General features: G+C 37.1%; 2 protein-coding genes across 3 annotated transcripts in view; one reads left to right on the top strand and one right to left on the bottom strand.

The window, feature by feature from the left end:
- Positions 1–838: 838 nt before the first annotated feature.
- LOC131345436 (gap junction alpha-4 protein-like) lies at positions 839–7,831 on the bottom strand. Its single transcript, XM_058378323.1, has 2 exons — positions 7,697–7,831; positions 839–5,582 (listed from the first exon to the last, which is right to left on the bottom strand). Exon 2 carries the CDS (start codon positions 5,571–5,573, stop codon positions 4,560–4,562), a length of 1,014 nt encoding a protein of 337 aa, XP_058234306.1. The 5' UTR covers positions 5,574–5,582; positions 7,697–7,831; the 3' UTR covers positions 839–4,559.
- Positions 7,832–12,196: 4,365 nt separating this feature from the next.
- dlgap3 (discs, large (Drosophila) homolog-associated protein 3) overlaps positions 12,197–20,946 on the top strand; it is a 155,836-nt gene continuing 147,086 nt past the window's right edge. For both annotated transcript variants that reach the window (XM_058378312.1, XM_058378311.1), the window contains exon 1: positions 12,197–12,336. The gene's annotated coding sequence lies outside the window, so the exon portion shown is untranslated. The remainder of the gene's footprint in view (positions 12,337–20,946) is intronic.

Below are 20,946 nucleotides of genomic sequence, written 5' to 3'. Positions count from 1 at the left end.
ACAGTTTCTGGTTTTAGCATATTGATCTCCAATAATACTGTTTTGACTCAAGTTGGCTTGATTTTGCAGAGCAAGCTAAACCTGTCTTTAGAAAGTTTGGCTTAGAGAAGGTCAGACAGTTGTTTGTTTCTCCTTTTGGTCTTCTATGCTTTCTTAGAGTCTAATTTCTGCCTTGGAATACAATTATAAAGTATGTGGTCAAAGAAGTGGAGAATCCACAGATTTATTAACCTCTTATTCTTTTCATGTGGACTGCTAGAGATGTTATGATGCACAAACCTGAATATTTGGAGAAGCTGGTAGCCTAATTTGGGTTTTGGCCCCTGTCTAAAGACGCCATAAACCAACCATGTGAGATAACTTAATATTCACCCAGGACTTCACACAGGTGCTTCGTGCCTACAGTTATTAAAAAAGAGAAATAAATGTGATTATGCAGACTAGGTGTTCTGTGCATGATCCTATTCTGTTCAACAAAAGTGTACACTGAGGATTCTGAATGTACTGTTCAACAAGAGGCAATATCAGGGAAGGAAGCGATGATATCAGAGAGAGCTCCTCCCTTGTCCCTTGAACAGCATTTATCATGTTGCATTATAAAATATTCTCAGGTCAAAATGAGAAAAGATGAAAAGGCTGGGGACAGTGTTTCAGGGTGGGAACGTTGGTTTTGTCCCATAACCCGAGCTGGCAAGGACTCCACAAGTTTGTGCAAGATCAACCCCTAACAAAATGTAGCAGAAATAGTTTAATACTAAATTGTGTACTGTTATTCTGTTACTGTTACACTTACCTTATCTCACTTAAGAAGTATAACCAACACATAACACATGGAAAACATTATTAATGGTCTTTATTAGAAGCAATTAGAATAAATACAAAATAAAAATACAGAATTAAAATGTTAAATAAAGTAAATCTTAAATATATGCTTTTTTTAAAAAAAAATTCACATAGTTCTCATAGTTGAATGTTTTTGTCCAATGTGAGTAGAAATACATTTCTTTGTTAACAGTGTGGATGACTCTACATAGTTGAGGTTACCTGAGAGACTTGAAGAGACTTTTTAAAGCCTGTTGAACTCCATAAAGAGGTACATTAATTTGATGTGCTAATTTGACTTGAGGAGAGACTCGCCTCCTCCCTTTTCTAGAAAATTATCGGGAAAAAAAACAAAAAAACAGGAGAGATAAATTGCAGGTGAACAAAAGCATGCTAGCTGCTTAAGTAAGCTAGCTTCCTATTAATCATTTGGCACATAGTTCCAAGTTGTGTGTCTATGTATATATGTGCAAAATATATGTAATTTCACATTATGAAATTATTTTTACAGACAGTTCTCACTGTTGTTCACTAAAGTGACAATAACTAGCATGAAGAGTTCTATAGATAGCTATTCTGATTGATTCTGTTTGGACTCAAAGTGCAAAGTGAGTTGAAAATAGCTTTGCAGAATCAACCATATCTCGGTTTTCTAGTTACTAGCTAGAAATTGAAATAGAATTGAATATAGAAATAATAGAAAATAGCTCTGCAAAAACAACCTTATCTTAGATTTCTTGCTAGTCTAGGTAACAGGATCTCCATTGCATTTTTAATATTTGGCATGCACCTTTATCCAGAGTAACTTATATTTCCTACAACTTGCTCAGTAGAACTGAGGTTCAAACTCACAACCTTCCAATCAGTAGGCCAACACCTTAACCACTGAGCTACTACATCCCCCTTGATTATGTGTTGGAATTTTGTCATTACCTACAGCACTGTGCTTCTGCAAACTAAAAACCTCAGGCATTTTTGAGATATACACAAATACACTCAGAGGGTAAGTAGGCTTGCCAGGCTATTCAGTGAAGAAATACTAGTGTCACACCACCACCATCCACAGGTCTCTATGGATTACACTCCCCATACACTCCTCTGCTCTCAGTTACCCAGCTGCTTCTGTTCAATCAAACACACACCCACAAACTGTTCAGAATGACTTTCTTTCAATTGAATCTTTTCATTAATTTCATTTCATTTTGTTGTAAAACATTACCAAGGCTTTTGTTGTTGTTGTTTTGAATTCGTCCCTAGTTTCTGTTCTCACATTGCTGACTTTGCCTTGCCTTGCCTTGCCTGTGTTGTTTGTCAAACACCTGACCATAGCCCGTCTCACATTTTTGATCCTGCATGCTGATTTTGAGTTTTTCATTAAAGTGAATTTTACCTGCAACTGCATCCGAGTCCACGAGTGTTACTAGATAACTAGGAGATTCTTGGGCACAGCTATTTAGCTAATCCTAATTAGAAAATAAATTCACTGGTAAGCAAATACGCAATGCTGTTATCCAACGTTACCCACAGGAACCAGGTGTGGATTTATAGAAACAGAAGGAAGGGAACACAAAAGCAGCCCAGAAGCAGATGGACTTTTAGTCTCAAGTGACATTTTACAGTGGCTTAGTAATTAGGCCTAGACTGTAGCTAACTTACATTTTGCATGTTAAGTGTTAAATACTGTAATTAAAGAAGCTATGTTGTGGTCATTCAGTCTCCATTAATGTTAAAAACCTGAATCCTACACCTTTACAGGATTGTTCATTAATATTTTATATATGTAGTTCATGTGAACACGTAGCTACATACAGTTAGGGAAAAAATTATTTGAACCCCTGCTGAAGTTTGCCCATTAACAAAGAAATGATCAGTCTATAATTTCAAGGGTAGGTGTATTTGAACAGTGAGAGACAGAACAATAACAAGAAAATCCAGAAAAATGCTTTTCAAAAAAGTTATAAATTAATTTGCATTTTCATGAATGAAATAAGTATTTGATCCCCTATCAATCAGCAAGATTTCTGGCTCTGAGGTGTATTTTATACAGGTAACGAGCTGACATTGGGAGCCCTCTCAGCTTGTTACCTGTATAAAAGACACCTGTCCACAGAAGCAATCAATCAATCCAGATTCCAAACTCTCCATCATGGCCAAGACCAAAGAGCTTTCCAAGGATGTCAGGGACAAGATTGTAGACCTACACAAGGCTGGAATGAGCTCCAAGACCATCACCAAGCAGCTTGGTGAGAAGGTGACAACAGTTGGTGCGATTATTCCCAAATGGAAGAAACATAAAATAACTGCCAATCTCCCTCGGTCTGGAGCTCCATGCAAGATCTCACCTTGTGGAGTTTCAATGATAATGAGAACAGTGAGGAATCAGCCCAGAATTACTCGGGAGGAACTTGTCAATGATCTCAAGGCAGCTGGGACCGTAGTCACCAAAAAAACAATTGGTAACACACTACGCCGTGAAAGACTGAAATCCAGTAGTGCCTGCAAGGTCCCCAGTGTTGTGGTCAGATGAGACCAAAATCCAGCTCTTTGGCATCAACTCAACTCGCCGTGTTTGGAGGAGGAGAAATGCTGCCTATGACTCCAAGAAGACCATCCCCACCGTCAAACATGGAGGTGGAAATATTATGCTTTGGGGGTGTTTTTCTGCCAAGGGGACAGGACAACTGCACCGCATCAAAGGGACGATGGACGGAGCCATGTACCATCAAATCTTGGGTGAGAACCTCCTTCCCTCAGCCAGGGCATTGAAAATGGGTCGTGGATGGATATTCCAGTCTGACAATGACCCAAAACACACGGCCAAGGCAACAAAGGATTGGCTCAAGAAGAAGCACATTAAGGTCCTGTAGTGGCCTAGCCAGTCTCCAGACCTTAATCCCATAGAAAATCTGTGGAGGGAGCTGAAGGTTCGAGTTGCCATGAAACATTAATGACTTGGATAGGATCTGCAAAGAGGAGTGGGACAAAATCCCCCCTGAGATGTGTACAAACCTTGTGGCCAACTACAAGAAACGTCTGACCTCTGTGATTGCCAACAAAGGTTTTGCCACCAAGTACTAAAGCATGTTTTGCGAAGGGGTCAAATACTTATTTCATTCATGAAAATGCAAATTAATTTATAACTTTTTTGAAATGCATTTTTCTGGATTTTTTTGTTATTGTTCTGTCTCTCACTGTTCAAATAAACCTATCATTGACATTATAGACTCATCATTTCTTTGTTAGTGGGCAAACTTACAAAATCAGCAGGGGTTCAAATAATTTTTTCCCTAACTGTACAGAACACACATACAGATGAACATACACATGAACATATAGAACACAGACTTTGGCTCATTAGCAGACATTAGATTGAGTGAAAATCTTAACACTCTACAGTGGACTTTTCTTTAAATTATGATGTAAAAAATTCACTGTTTGTTACTTCCTGATTGAGCAGATCAATCAATTTAAACTTCTTCTTGTTCACAGAAACCCTACTTTATGTCTAATGCTTGACAATCAGTGTTTTCTCTCATTTCCATCCTTAAATCCTGTTTGAAAAGTGAGTTTAGTCTACAGAAAAGTTCATTCCATTGCTCATCCAAACAGGAAATGGAGGAAATGGCATCTGTCTAACAGTATTGCTTTGGGAGCATAAAGTGGAATTTCATCCCGCCCTCTGATTTTCCAAAACACTGACTGCACTGATTGTCCAAGCTCATACATAATGTTGATCATTAGAGTGTTTCTCTCTTATGCGGTTTGGTGCGAACATCCTTTTTGTAGTGATCTTTATGTGTGGGGTCAGTGACAAACTTTAAAGTCGGAAGCATATCCCCTGGTGAGTGTGGCATTCTTTTACTCCAGTCCATGACTGACTCAGTGTAGCAGCTGTTTTCTGCTGGAAGATAGAGCTTGTCTTTTTCCTGGTAAGTTTGTGCCCGAACCTCGGTTGACTGCAGCTTTTCTGGAGTGTTCTCTGTACTTCGAGGGATCCCTTGCTGCTGACTTTGGTACTTCTTCTCCAGGTGACGTGTAATTTGCATCTTAAGAAGGTGTAAAAGCTCTATAACATTGAGCAACACAGAGACTGCAGCGATGACCTGAATATATATAGTGAAAATGGTCTTTTCAGTGGGCCGAGAGACAAAACAGTCCACCGTGTGGGGGCAGGGACTTCGCTGGCATTCATACTTGGGTTGAATAACAAATCCATAGAGGAACCACAACCCGACAATAAAGCCAATCTCAATTAGGACCTTGAGGATGATGCTGACAGTATATGCACCCAGTGTCTTTCCCTTGAGCTTAGGAAGCTTATTTATCTTTATTCTCGGTTTCCCATCTTCATTCTCTTCCGGTATCACCTCTAGCTTAAATTCTTTGCCGTTTCCTTCCTTCTGTCTTCCATGCTGGTCCTCTTTCTCCTGTTCTTGGAGCTTGCGTTCCTTCAGGGCCACGTAGCCAAAATATAAAACGGTGGGTGTGGAGACAAACACAACCTGCAGAATAAAGTAGCGGAAATGAGAGACAGGAAAAGCCTTGTCGTAGCACACAGCCTCACAGCCGGGCTGTTGGGTGTTGCAGACAAAATCTTCCTGTTCATCATCCCACGCAGACTCAGCTGCAGTACATAAGACGAGGACGCGGAAGAGAAAAAGGACAGTGAGCCACACGCGTCCGACACTAGTTGAGTACTCCTGGCTGTCCTCTAACAGGGATTCTAGAAAACTCCATTCACCTTTGGACATATTCTGCACCTGCAGACACAGAGACATACACAATTTAAACCAAGTAGGAAAGTCAAGAATATGCAGATAATATTAAAAGAAATATGGAAAGTCTGATTTAATACATTGTAGTGACAAGTGATAGCATGTAACATTGGCACTGGGTTACATGCAGAGCCAAAAGGTACACAAAGAATAATGTTTCTTTGAAACGTGTTTCCCAATTTAATTCTGCACAAGAATTTCCAGAAATATTATTTTATTAATATTTGACAATAGTGCAACAATTTTACTATGTTTACTAAGGTCAGCTAAGATTCTGGTACTCATTTGCACCTTTTATAAGGAATTTATCTTATCCCAGATCATGGTCTAAATTACTGAAAAAAATGGAAAGTCAAAAAGAATGACTATTAAACATTCTCATTTAAGTATTTTAAGATTACCTGACTCTAGACACAAATTCAGTGTGATTTCTACTGGAATTTCATTTGAATCCTTTCTCATTTCTCCCTCAAACATTCATTTAGAAAGGATTAACACACTATAGACTGTGTTGTTATATGAAAATAATCCACACCGGGTTTGTGTGATACAGCTTGGTGAAAGTATGATTATTCTATAACATTCTATATTCTAGTCTACTTATACCACAGCAATTTGGCAACAGTTTTAAGGTTTAATATTGTCATTTGTTATTGTTGTTGACAAATCTTAAACTTTAACAGTTTAGAGTTAACTTTAATGTTGTGGATTGTCCCTGTTATCTCTTACATTATAGCAATGATAAACAGTTGTTCATCAACTCACTTACTCACACACTCAAAAGATGCAGTTATTAATTTTTTACCAAGAAACCAGAAAGCGTAACCTCCTCTATCCTCCTGTGGGGATGTGGTAGCTCAGTGGTTAAGTTATTGGACTACTGATTGGAAAGTTGTGTTAAGGGGATTCTATGCCCAAGGATAACAGGTGGATTATGTGTACTGTAATAAATAATATTATAATGCACTTAATTAGGATTTAAGGTACAGGTAATTTACTGGAGGGGAGCTATAGCTAACTATAGTTACATAGGTCTAAAATCTATTAATTAACAGATTAATAGATTACATTCATAAATTTATATCATATTTTTTACACATTCTATGGTTCATACAGAAACTATTATTATTATTATTATTATTATTATTATTATTTTAGGACTTCTAACAGCCCAGTTACAGCCTGCATATATGACCAATATATTGACCAATGAAGCAAATATATAAATCAGTGACTGTTATAAATAAACCCAAATTGGTTTTATTATTTTAGTCTACACAAGAAATCTTTTTTGTTCCATATCTCAACTTTACTGACTTCACTCTCCTTCCTAACATTATAGCACTCAGTGGGTTTCTCGTGTACTTTTGCTAGGCCCAGGGGACAAAACAGTCCTATTACTTCAGCATTTGCTGTGATTTGCATCTGTGTAAACATACTTTAAATCAAAACAGTCTTATCTGTGCTGTTCTTTTTGCCCCAAAGGACTGCTTTTTTCATGTAAATACTGCCGGAAGCTGGAAGCGGTTACAGACTGTTACAGATCAGTGCTTCATCCTCACTAAAATATTATTATTATTATTATTATTATTATTATTATTATTATTATTATTATTATTATTATTATTGTTGTTGTTGTTGTTGTTGTTGTTTATTTATTCTAATCAAATGTTCAATCTTCAGAAAAGGTACATTATAAAACCACCGTAAACTGATTCTATTTGGTTTAATATCATTGCCATTTAAGGGCTTCCAACAGCTCAGTTGTTACAGCCTGCATATATGGCAATAAAATGTATTATTATTATTATTATTATTATTATTATTATTATTATTATTATTATTATTATTATTATTATCTATTGATTTATTGATTGATTAATCAGTTCCTTCTTAAGATATCCATCCTCTATGTAAAATATTTGAATTGCAGGGGTGATTGGTATAAAAATATAGTGACCACCACAGAAACTCTACAGTCTCTCTCTCTCTCTCTCTCTCTCTCTCTCTCTCTCTCTCTGTCTGTCTCACACACACACACACACATGCACACACACAAACTTTGTGACTAGACCAGAACTGTGACCCATGATCCCTACCTGTCTCTCTGTTTTTCCTGTTCTTCTGATGATCCTGTAGCTCTGTATGTCTGTTTAGCTGAAACCAAGCTTAAAATGATGCCGTGATGTTCCTGTTGTCGACAGTAAGAGAGCAAAGGGAGAGGAACTTTCCCAGGCCCTCCCACAGGAACCTGGTCCAGGAAAAGGGATGGATTTGTTCAAAAATAGCCCGTTTTCTCTTCTGCCTTTACACTGGCCAAATGTCATCACGGAGATATTCAACCCTTAGGTCATGAAACTACATGTTTACACTAAGATGTCTTCAGACTCCTCAGTTATCTCCTTATTATCCTGATGAAGAGCTCAACATCCACCTTAATTTCTCATGTTTTTGTTTTAACAGCCTGCTGCATAAAGCTGACCATAAAAGTTCATTGGCCTTTAAAACATTTAAGTCTTTTAAGAAACCAGTCAAAATTACAGTTGAGTGCATTTGCATCCTATTGTTTTTGGGTGAAGAAAAATACTTTACAACATTTTAATTTTTATTTACAATAAATTTGGAAGGGTTGAATTGATATTATTTTCCCCTTATCCATTATTTGACAATTATTTGACTGGTTAATTGCGATAATGATGATGTTTACTTGCTTAACTTTCTTAAAATTAATTTCTGTCATTTTGTCTTGTGAAAACTTGTATCCATCTGTACTCAAATGCTTGGATTTGGTAATAAACCAGTGTATAATAATAATAATAATAATAATAATAATAATAATAATAATAATAATAATAATAATAATAATAATAGAATAAGATCGATCGATTGAGCTGCATTTCCCTGTACCACCACAAGGTGTCACTTCAGCTTATTTAACAGGACCTCTTGCAGTTCGTGAAGATGTCAAACTGAGCACACTGAAACAGTGAGATGTAGATTTAATGCTGGAATTAAATTTAATATTTACATAAATGTTCACTGGTTGATTAAGGGGGTGTATGAGAGTATAGGACATGCAGTTAGAAGAGTGCTTTCACACTAAATGTAATTGGTCTTCCCTGAGGGCATTTCAAACAGTGAAATCAAATAGCTGTATAGCCAGCAGTTTAATTATAAACATAAGGAAATGTATGCATAAATAGTATATTATGCATGACCTGTTTTAGGTAATGCAATGTTTGTATTGTTAAAATAATTGATAAGCTAAACAGTCATGATTATTTATTATAATGTTCTTCTAGCAAACCAGCATTAACTTTTTATTTTTAATTGAAGCATTGTTTATTTTACCATTTACTATTTATTGTATTTTTTCAAGGCTGTGCTGTAAACATTACTTATATAATTCATCTCAGTAACCTCTAACTACACCATTTGTCAAAATATGCATTATTTACTGTCCACCATTCATGTTCTGATCAGAGTTTTTTTCAGTGAATTCATATACAGAGCTGATTTATGGTCGTGGTTTGCCTATAAGCCATGCCTAACAGTGATGGGTCACACAAAGTGTCAATATTTTAATTGGTTGGAAGAATAAAGGGCCTATTTGAGGCAACTGAAGAAAGCAAGCATTTTCTAAAGTCTGTTCAATTGGCAATGAATCATTCTGACAAATGCTTCCCTCTCTGGCGTGTCATTATGAAACCATTTTGATTGCAGGGAACTAGAGGTTGTGCTTCTGTGGAAAAGGCAATTTCTAAATAATGATGTGATGTAACAGCAAGTCCATGTCCATAAATCAAAACCATATTTGAGCGTAAGCTGTAAATGTGCTATCTCTGATACAAAACCAAAGATTAAAAGAATAGAGGAGGTTAATACTGAGAGGTTGTTCCGTCACTGCTCTGTAGTCCACAAGGCTACATCTGGAAGGGACAGGCCATGACTGTGCACTAAATTCAGAACTGACCTTTAACTGTGATTGGCCACAGGCCCCTGAGGGTGTTGGCTTTTTTTTTCTTTTTCAATTATGAAGCTGACAAAGTAGGCTCTGGTGTCGTGATTTTTCTGACCTGCACAAGCTTGAGAGGTGGACATGACGGTGTGGCAACACAACTGCAGGAAATAAACTTGTGTGACGAAAGCTGTAGTTAATCCTAATATAAACAGTTATTTCTCCCCTATGTGTTCATTATCCTGGCTTCTCCTGCAGTAATAATCTTTTCCTTGTGCATAATGGCATGAACACATTCATAATGTACACCATCAACCATGGCAACAGTGTTGACAACAGTATGATGAGTATTCTTCAAAGCTATAATAGTGACTCTGTAGTAAAACTGTTCCTCTGTCACCAGACATTTTGAGGTTGCTGGCCAAGGTGCTGAATTCACAATCACCACCAAGCCTATTCACTAAGCACCCTTACTGTTTACTCAGATAACCATTGTTCACAGCAAAGCCAACTTCACTGTATTTAAAATAGCTTTATAGCATCTCCTTTCTGAATAATGGATGAACAAAGATGAAACACTATAGACTTGAATCATGAATAAAGAACTCTGTGTGCGTGTGTGTTGTGCGTGTGCGTGTGCATGTGCATGACATTGCTTGCATTCATTCACACAACATCTGAGATTTTTTGTTGCTGGAGGCGGTAAATGTCGCTTGTGAAAATTGCATGCCAATCCTGTCAGAAGGCCTACAGCCTGGTGGAAAAAATATCGACACTTAATGAATCATTGAGCTTTTCAGTTTTCCTCAGTTTGTTCTTCAGAAAGCCAGGTCTCTTCACTTAATGGCAGAGAACATTAGGCTGTAATGGTTTTGTTGCTTTGTGTGATGCCTTTCTTTTCTGTCAGAAATTTACAATGCCTTCTTAATTGTTCCTAGTCTTTTTTAAAGATCATCTATGTATCTGAATATTGCTCGGTCTCTGTGAGTCATATTAGCGGTGATTTCTGTGCCGTGGCTTAAAAATATTGCAAAGTTATTTAGCAGCTGCTCTGAGCTTTTAGCACTATATCTGTAACTGCTTTCTTCTATGGTTTGAAGTGCTAGATACTATTTCAAAGGGACTAGTTCAATATGCCTGGATTCAACCTTGCACTTGTAATCTTACTGCTCTACTTCTTAGAGACATTTGAGTGAAATTTGCAGCATCGAGCTGATCATTCATTCAATTTTCCTGGTTAATTTGATGTTTGAGAATAGGCTGTGCCTGGGGATGAGAGAGCCAGCTGTGTTCAGATATACTGGACGTGTGTCTCAGGAGGCAACTGGCACTGAGCCTGAATTAGGTTACAGCCTTGAGGCTGAAAATGTACAGATCATAAAAAAACATTGTCTGACAAATCGTATTTTCCTCTGGCATCCATACATAGTAAATATGAATGACATGGCTATGAAAGAGACCTGGGAAAATGTCACAACTACACTAACAATGTCAGTGTAACAACTACTCTCAGTCTACTAAGATCTGTGCATTGTATATTAATAGACTGATATATAGTGCATCAGCAAGGACTTGCTGGTTAGTGATTATATGATAAAGACGCATACGTTTGCCTTGATGTCATCGACCTGCTATTATTATACACTCATAACAACCCCGACATCAAATTAAAAAGCTAGCTCCAGTCATGGCCTTGTACTGATGATGTTCTTAACATCTGCTCTGTGGTACCCAATCCCTTACAGCAATTATTTACCACAAATCTCTCCTGAAGGTGGGGAGGTCATGTCCATGAGGTGGGGAAAGTAATTATTATAAACTAGGATCTAATTATGAACAATGCAAGGTCGCATTTGCAAAATTGAATGACAGAATTGTTCCTCACATAATTGCATCATCTGACTTGACTTGTACTCTGTACTCAAGCACTCTCAGAATAATCCTTTCCTAGCTGTAATGGTTCCCTCAGATATACACCTTTGTTTTACCTTGACTGTTCAATTTTACCTGGAAAAGTGTAGTGCATAGTGTCAAGCTTTAAAGCTTAAAGGTATGTACAGTCCAATTATGTACATTAAATGTTTTTTAAGGGTACTCTATATATAAAAAGTACAAATGATAAGAGTACCAGCTTATTTCCTTTTTTTTTTCTCTAAGAATGAGGGATTTGTTCAAAACACAACCAGGATTATTTAGATCATCATGAGGTAGATTTAGGAATTAGGTCTATTATTCCTGCGTGAATTGTAATTATAATAATAGACCTCACAAAGATGTGATTTGAGGTGTGACTGAGTTGGGGTGATAATTGGGATGGCATGGCCTACCTTCAGAGAGAGAGACAGAGAGAGAGAGAGAGAGAGAGAGAGAGAGACAGAATGAATATGACTCAGCCCTTTGTACTTTTTTTCTAAGAAGCCATGTTGATTTATTCTTTTACTATCCTTTGGCAAGCTCATTTTATTTCTCTGAGCCTGTAGAGTGTAGCATCATCTAGTGTGCACACTTCACTGTATAAAGCCTCTCCTCTTAGCCACGCCCCTCCTCTGGGTACCGGGCCGCTTTGGACCAATAGGACTTGAACAGCGCCGGGACGGAAGGGAATCCTGAGCGCGCGGAACATCACAACCAGCGGCACATAACAGACCTGCAGCGAGCTTTGCTCCTCTCACCGGATTTCTGTACTGCTGAAACGGCGAGCCTGCTGCATACAGGAATATTGACTGAACCGTTCTCCAGTACGAGGAAAATTCAAGCCTAACCTGTGAACTCCAAAGTAAGGTGAGTCTCCTTCACCGGGATGCGCTCCAGATATGAGTTTCGTTATATCTCAGTGTCGGTGCTCACTAGACTATTGAGTGTTATAATGAGAAACCGGATCTCAGGTAGCTTTTCTATATATTGAGTATTTTTCCTATGCACCCAGTGCGCAACCGCCGTGCGCAATCCCTTGGAAGTTCTGCCATGACCCGTACAAGAGATCTGCACTTTACACATTCCAGCTATCCGCTGAAAAATCTGGTGCGCATGTGTAGTAGAGCCCTGATCGCTCGGAAACACTCCCAAAGCAGGACACAATTGTAAAAGCCTAATTGTTCTCATTATTCACTTTTACTTTGCGCAAAAAAAGGTGACAGAAAAATCGGACAGGATGCCCTTCTGTTATTCTGCTATTCGACACAGAAAATCAGTCCCAGCTATTTCAAGTGTCCGCCTTTAAAAATAAAATTTATCATCATATTTATTGGTTAACTAACTACACACTTCAATCCAGATATTGTTTCCAGATCTAGCTCCACAACCATGTTGAAGACTTGTTTTTGGTTATCAGCAGGGTCATTTTTTCGTATGATCGTTTTTTTTAAACCCAAAATACAGAAACCTTGCTGGGTTTAAATAGGTGAATACAGTGTGTTAAGGATGTATTAAGTATAGCACAAACTTTGATCAGGAATTCATCAGTTTACACCATTCACCATTTTGTAAAACCCTTACAGTTTAATTTTCTGTTAAATTCTAAACTGAATCTGTTTGCTTTTAATGGTTATGACCTATTCACTTAAAATGTAAACAAAAAGTGGTTTGTAGTGTGGAAAACAAAGTGTTTCTTCTTCTTCTTCTTCTTCTTCTTCCTACAATATTGCAAAATATGATGATGTAAGGGCCTTGTATTTGGATGTATCCTGTTAGAAACTGAGGAAAATCACTTTTCTGATAATGCAAAGTATGAAACAGAATTTCACTGAAAATGCATAGACGAACTGCAAATTTGAATGTTCAGTCATAAAGTATAAAAACCGTCCGTGCCGCTCTGTCACTTTCCTTTTCTCCACTGATCAAAAGATCCGGATGTTAATCCACACCAAGTCGCTAACCAATCTAAATGTCTATTTAAACAGTGTATACCAAATTCTACAAGAGATAATGCTTTGGCAAGTATTCTTCAAACATATGTTCAGTCAAAGCTGATTAATCTGAGTAGTATTCACACATTACCTCCCTGTTTCCTCTGCACATTTCTCTGGTTTAATGGGGTCCAATTTGCCCGATCTGCAATAGTTTTGGAATATCACAAATGAAATGTAACATGAATGTAAGCATAAATGTAATCTTACTACACCAGCACATCCATAGTCACCTATGTTTAGTCTTTTCCTTGAACTCAGATACACTGATGATATGCATAATTCTGAACTGTGCATTGGTAAGTATAATCATTCATTTCTGTTACACACACATAAACAATGATACACATTTAGATGCAAAATTGCTGCTGCACAGAGATACACATGGCTGAACTTTGGACATGGTATGAGTCACTCATACTGTAGTGCAGGACCCATACATAATATACCACACTTAAGCACACTCATTCACTCTCTTTCTCTCCATCCCCATTCCTTTTCTCTTTTTATCCAGTTCCCAAATCTCTCTTTCTCTCTAAGGCTTTTCTTTTCTCCCCATTTCTCCTCCTTTATCTCTTTTCTTTCTCTATACTGTACTCCGTCCTTTTCTCCTACCTCTTACCAATCTTTCTTTTTGTGCTATAGTCTGTCATTCTCTGTCCTCTACTCTTCATCCCGCTCTACTTTATCCGTAGTGTTTAAAGGTGTGACTAGACATTCAATGATTATACATATCATAAAAACAATTTTGATTAACAAGATTCAGTGGTTCTGTTCTAAAAATGAGCTTTGCCCCAGCTGAAGCAGAGCTGCTCTGATCACAGTCTTTTAGTAAAAAGCACATTTTAAGGTATGCAGAATGTTAAAAGAGATTTTAAGGTTGGTTAAAGGGGAGGAGGGATTTTTGTTAATGTTTTCATTTCAATTTCGATTTATATGTTTGGCTGTAGAACAATTGCTCCTTTAAATACATGACACATTAACTTTGATATACATACGCTTTAACTTTGATTTACACACGCATTAACTTGTGCTATAAAAGATTTTCTTCAACAGATAGAATGAATGAGCAGTCACACAGCGATAATGAGCTAGTTATTTATTTGTATGATTTGCAAATAAATAGATGGTCTAAATAACAGTATGTTGATAATGAAACACACTCCAACCTAGAGAAAATCTCCTGCGGATACTAAAGACTGAAACAGTAATAAGCATCCAATACAGCAGCCTCTCCGTTGAGAGCATTGTTACACTGGTCCATCACTACTCAGCCCTCAAAGTAGAGCATCACTGTGATTGCTCTAATTAGCTTTTCTAAAATGTACACACCATCAGAGTGAAAACAAAAAGAGACAAAAAGTTTCTGACTAAAGATTTACACACAACTTTTTTAACAGCCTGAGATCCAAATGACATCACAGGAAGCATTAAGTGTAACTTACCTCGAACAATTAGCTGTGGGATGCTGAGCAGGCTGTCATTCCTTATCACGTTAACAGCTGTGGCAGATGGCTGCAGTGAAACTGAAATCTAAAAGTACGAAATAGACAACTGTGCTTAAAAATAGTATTCAGTAGCTATGACAATTTATAAGAGGGCATGTGTGCATGTATTCATATGGGCGTAAATGGACTTCCTGGAGAACTGCATGCAATTGAGGTTACACATCGTAAAAAACACATACTGAGTGGAAATGAACTGAAACAATTCTTGGAATATCAAGTACTGAACCTACAAGAAATTGTAGCTGTATATTGTTTGAATAAACAAAAAAACTATAGGAATATCTAATTTCATGTATTTTTATTATCGTGATTTTATCAAGTGTTGCTAGATTTAAAAGTATCGATAGACTGTAACCACACATGCATAGCTTATAAAATGTCACCAGTACGTCATGCTATTCCACTGGCCATTATCGTTAACCCAGGACACCCAGGTGCCTTGTAAGTTCAAATCAATCGTAGGACCACTGTTATGTCTATAACCTTCTTTTTATTGGGGACCACTAAGGTGGAACTAATGGAGTATATCAATGTCATCACAAGGGTTCGGAGCATGTCCCAGTAGCCATGCTATTGAACAGTCTGTGAAGGGGTCAAGTGATGTTTTCATGACTGTCTTAAGTTTTAGTGCATTTGCATGCATTTCTTTGAAAGGAGTACAAACAGAGCCTGACAATGAAGAAGATCTAATGGACACATTCTTTGAACACACTAAGTGCAAAGGTAACCCAAAGTGAAGGATGTGTCATTTGAAAGCAATTGAAATGTCTTTTTTTCTTAGATCTATGATCACAACAAATCATGTTTGTTTGTGGATTATATTTGATATGAGATGAAATGGCAGTGAATGAAGACATAAATGTAAAGGCTTCTTAGAGCAGGGGATTTGGGATCCATTTTTGTGGATCCCTGTTAATGGACTAGACTCCATATAGTACAGCCAGTTGGCATGAGCCTGGTACCTTTGTGGTATGGAGGCCTGCTTTAGTGGTTGACAATGAACTGTAAGCAACTAGTATGTGTAGTAGTATGTATAAGGTACGTATACACCTGCTTGTTGAACATCGTATTTCAAAACCATGACCACTGATGTGGAGAACCTTGATTTTGAAGATTTTGAAGTGTATCTTTGCTGGTCAGGGCTCTATGTAGTGTAATCAAGTTCTTCCAAATCAACCTTGGCAAACCATGTCTTTATAGACCTCACTTTGTCCACAGGTGCATTGTCATGCTGAAACAAGTCTGGACCTCTTAGATCTAGTTCAGGGAAATCTTAATGTTACAGCACAAAAGGATTCTAGACAATTGTGTGCCACCAACTTTGGGGCAACAGTTTGGGGAAGGCCTGCATGATGATGTGATGGTCAGCTGTCCGGATTCTTTTTGGCCATTCTGATATGATGCTGAGAAATTGTCTTTATTGTTCTGGGTTTGTGGAGTAAAACCTTCTGCTCTGCTGAAACCCAACTTCATGTGAAAGGTGTGTTGGCTAGACATGATGATTATATTCCAAATGACTTTTTAGGCAAGTTACTAAGGTGAACAAATCAGTATTGGCCACTGCCATGATCAATGATTCTCATTCAGACTGAAATACTTGTGCAGGAACAGGCTGCTCATTTGACTGTATACTAAAGGAATCAATAAATGAACTCAAATGACTCGAGTCACTGAAAAGACTCAACAATTATTTTAACTAGCAAACAGCAATGTCTAGTGGTAGCCTATTTTTTTGTTAAAATCAGATGACCATCAAATGCTTCTAGTGTCTGTGTGCCAATGACCAGTTTAACATCTAGCAGCAGGCTGTATAGTGTGTATAGAGTATCAGGTTTCTAGCAATTGCATTTGTCAACATCCCTTATCAGCGTTAACAATCCCAGAGATCTGCCGCATCCCACTGCTATGTTTTAAATTGCTTGTATATCCATTGTTCAAGCATTATAGGATTTGTAAAAACAACAAGTCAGCTACTTTATATTGTGAGGAATGACACCCAGATGTACCTGCAGAGCTTCATCAACCTATACGAGTAGCGAAACCATCATTGCTTCTGCATTTGCACTTAAAGCCCCTTTTCAGGTCAATTATAATGCACTTCAGAGTGGGTATGAGTGTGGGATAGCCTGATCACTTGCTTGGTGACTGTATCTCAAAGTGGTGGATCTACTATGTCGAATGAATGATCCAGTTTTACTAAGAAAGCCTTAATATCAGCCTTTAGAGCTCTCAGCACACTCCACCAGGGTGGGATCATTATTCAAGAGAATGTGAAGTAGTCACATAGAGTACTATATAGTCTCTGTACTGTATGTGAGGCAGCGGTAAAAAGTTGCACTGAGCAGCTGAGTTTGTTCCCATTTCAGTTCCTGCCACGACAATGTGGCGAAGGAGCTTGCCTTTTTCTTCCTGGTGGCTCAGCAGCTATGTCCTTTTGTTCATTTCGTGCAGCATCAGAGGACAATAAGGTATCATCAGCGGTATTTTCCTAGCCTGACAGTTTTATACATTATTGGTGGCATTATGCTCCAGTTAAGTCAAGGCTTATTGAAGATGCTATCGACAACATTTTGGGTATTGATCATTGTCCACCATTCAACTTGGGCTCACAGCTCACCATCCTGCAATGAAATATAAAGGGCAGGGAAAGTTCAATGATTCACAACAAATTAGTAATTTCTAAAATTATGAAATTAGTTTCTCTGTATCTGCAGTGCCCATACTGCTACACATCAGTGCAAACAATAGGCCATGTGTCTACTCTAAGAGCCGTCAATTGTGTCAAGAATAGTAATGAGTCAAACGCTGAAATTACCATCACCCAAGGTGTGTGGGTAATCATCTGCTTTAACAGTAACAAAATTAGCAAGAAACAAAGAATTAGAGCACTATTTTACATGCTTTGAATCCAATTTTTGAAAAGGTGAGAATATGTAAAAGGATGAACTTACCCTTGTGGGTATTTTTTACAGACTACACATGCTGGGTCATGGTCATAGTCATGAGTTTGATATTGGTGTTTGGCAAGGAAACATGCAAATGTAAATACTCCAGGCATAATTAAAGGATACCAGAGAAAAAAATTTTTGTTTGCATTTTATCCCCAATTTGGTCTTGAATTCTGACCCACTCACTAACTACTGTAATTCTCCTCTAACATGTGACAGGTATCAATCAGGAAGGGTGGGATTGAACGTGTGCTCTCTGTAAGCCACGTGAAGCCAACCTCTGGATCTTTTTGAACTGCAGCTGACCAATTTGGCATGCATGCACTCACAAAGCCCAACAACTGCCTAGTGTCAATCTGATGGATAGCTGTGGCATTGTCAGGATTCAAACCTGCAATCTTCAGACAATAGGGCAAACCCTGTGCACAGTTTACCAAATATCTGGTGAATATCAAGTGCTGAATCAACTCGAGGTGAATTTGTGTCCTGCATCTAGCCTTAGTTTAATCTCAGTTTAACTGCTCGGACAACCTCACATTTATTTTTAAATGCTTTAAGATGTTTATTGAGCTTTTTTATCCCCGCAGGTCAATTTTATTCCATCTGTGTTGAACAGTGACTTTCTGACTTTCTGGAGTTAAAGATTAAGTTTCCAATTGTGAAAGTAATCAGATAAGAATATGTGTATGTCACTATTATTAAGTGAAATTCATTCCATTTAAATACATTTATTAAATACATACCCACTTCATTTAATCAGGTGCAGATTTTATTCAGATTGGCTCAATCAGTTTATTTTATTGTAGAAGTGTATACTGAAACATTTTTTTCTTAGTTCAAGCTGTCAGTCGGACTAACAGGCCACATCAAAACACAATTATTAATGCTTCATATACAGGTATGTGCAATGTAACCATGACAACAAGTATAAATGGTTAACCGCAACCTGCATATTTGCGATTTATTATATAGATATATTAGATTGACTCTAACAAAGCACTCACCTCTCACATGACCCTGTGTTTTTCCACCATTATATAGTCCAGTTTACATAGTTTTACATTATAACATGATTATTAGTGTATAAAAAACATTCATCTTTATTCAGGTTAAGATCAAAACAGAAGAAATTATATTTGGTCTGCATTTTTTTTTAAATGGCAGATATATGACCCAAGGCAGAAAATACAGCTGTTAAAACACACACTGATTTATTCTGAGAAACATTTAATTTCTTCCCGCAGTACCATTAATTCCTCAGCAGTATCCATTCTGACTGCAATATTAGACATTTTGATAATAACTAGTAAAAGTCTTCATTGCATAAATGCAGAAATGGCAAATTAAGCATGAACTATCTAATCAAATCTCAAAACTAATCAAAACACAGATCTCTCCCTCTCAGATCTGATGGATGAAAATGACAGTTTAATATTTCATTTTGAGGAACGTTCAATTATTTATGGTCACATTTTAAAATGATTTTTTTAATTTATTGCCACATTACATAATATATTCGATCATTTATATATTTAATTATATGTTCCCCTGATTCTCCTTCCTTGGACTAATGAAGTTTTACTGCGGTGGTGTAGACTTGGAGAGAGATCAGCCACGTTCATTTGCATATTAAGGTCATCAAACACTGACAAAAGACTAAACAACAAAAATAAAAATAAATAAAAAATTAAATAAACTGTACATAGTGTATGTGTTCAAAAAGTGACAGGGAAATATTGTACATACAGTCCTTTAAATGATTATTGTATTCTAAGCAAGTAAAAATATATATTATATGATAATATAATAATATAGATACTAGACATTATAAACATTGTGGCAAGTAGTGAGAGATACTGTACGTACAGTACAATGATAGCCAGAGTCATGTACATTTGCATATTATGGTCACATCCACCAGTCCAGACAAGGAAACTCTAAATAAATAAACAAACAAACAAATAAATAAATAAATAAATATCTGTGGAATCATAGTTTTTACAGAATGTAAATTTATTTGCTAAATATATTAACTAAATTCTGTAAATGGTTTTGGTCAAGCTTTTAAGTTCTCCACAAAAGCCTCTCCACTCAACGAAAATCCGCACCCACAGAATATTAATATTTTCCTCAAAAGCTTTCAAAGTTGTAGAAAGCCTAACTTGCTGCCTGTAATAGTACATAGAGTACCTCCTATCTAATCCTGACACAGCTCTCAGGTTACTGAACAGGGGTTCATATATTATGCTGATAAGTCCTACAAATCAGATCAAGCTGCATGTCATGTAATTAACATCAGACATTTTCTATGCATAACAAAATTTCTGCCAGTTGTGAGACGGCTACTTCGGTTTTTTGTTTTCGAAGCAGATCCTAAAGGATTTATAACTTCAAAGTGTACCGAAAAGAGCAGCCAATGTGTCTAAGCAAAACATTATTCCCATTATCACCAGTAGCTAGTAATGCAAGTCTCTTTCGAACTGAAGCACAACATATTCCTAGAACAGGAAATATCAAAGCTGTTTACTGTTATTTGTAATATTAAAGCTGTTTTTATGCAGTGATAATGCATTAAATGTCACAATGGCCATGGGGCCACTGCCTTCCTTTCATCAATAATAAACATCTGTGTGCTCTTATGTGTATGTAAATTGTTCCAAATGTCTATAAATTCACACAAACCAAAATTTGAGTCCTAGTGAAGCTGCAAAAAATGTGATCACAAAACCGTGACATGTGCTACTTGTTACTAAATTGGTTGAATAGATTAACTAGACAAATGAATAGGATAAGCCATGGGATCAATAGTTAGAAGATTAATAAAGAACAAGAGAAATGAGTTAACTGACTTGAGAGATTTGCATGCTTAATACGGGGCTAACTAAGTAAATGAACTCTTGTTATGATAGTTACCTGGCTTGAGAAAAAAAAGGCAAACGGACAATATCAGTAGACCAAAAAAGGATTAGCATGGAGACTGACAAGTGGGTTGACTGGACACTCACTATGTGTAGAGATGTGTAGGAGAAA

The sequence above is a fragment of the Hemibagrus wyckioides genome, linkage group LG24 (assembly GCF_019097595.1).
Source record: "Hemibagrus wyckioides isolate EC202008001 linkage group LG24, SWU_Hwy_1.0, whole genome shotgun sequence".
Taxonomy (NCBI): domain Eukaryota; kingdom Metazoa; phylum Chordata; class Actinopteri; order Siluriformes; family Bagridae; genus Hemibagrus; species Hemibagrus wyckioides.
Note: the sequence above shows the minus strand (reverse complement) of the source record. Positions and strands in the feature narration are given on the sequence as shown.

Excerpts from the sequence above, each read along its gene's own strand:
- LOC131345436 (XM_058378323.1), bottom strand. The coding sequence starts at position 5,573 with ATGTCCAAAGGTGAATGGAGTTTTCTAGAATCCCTGTTAGAGGACAGC.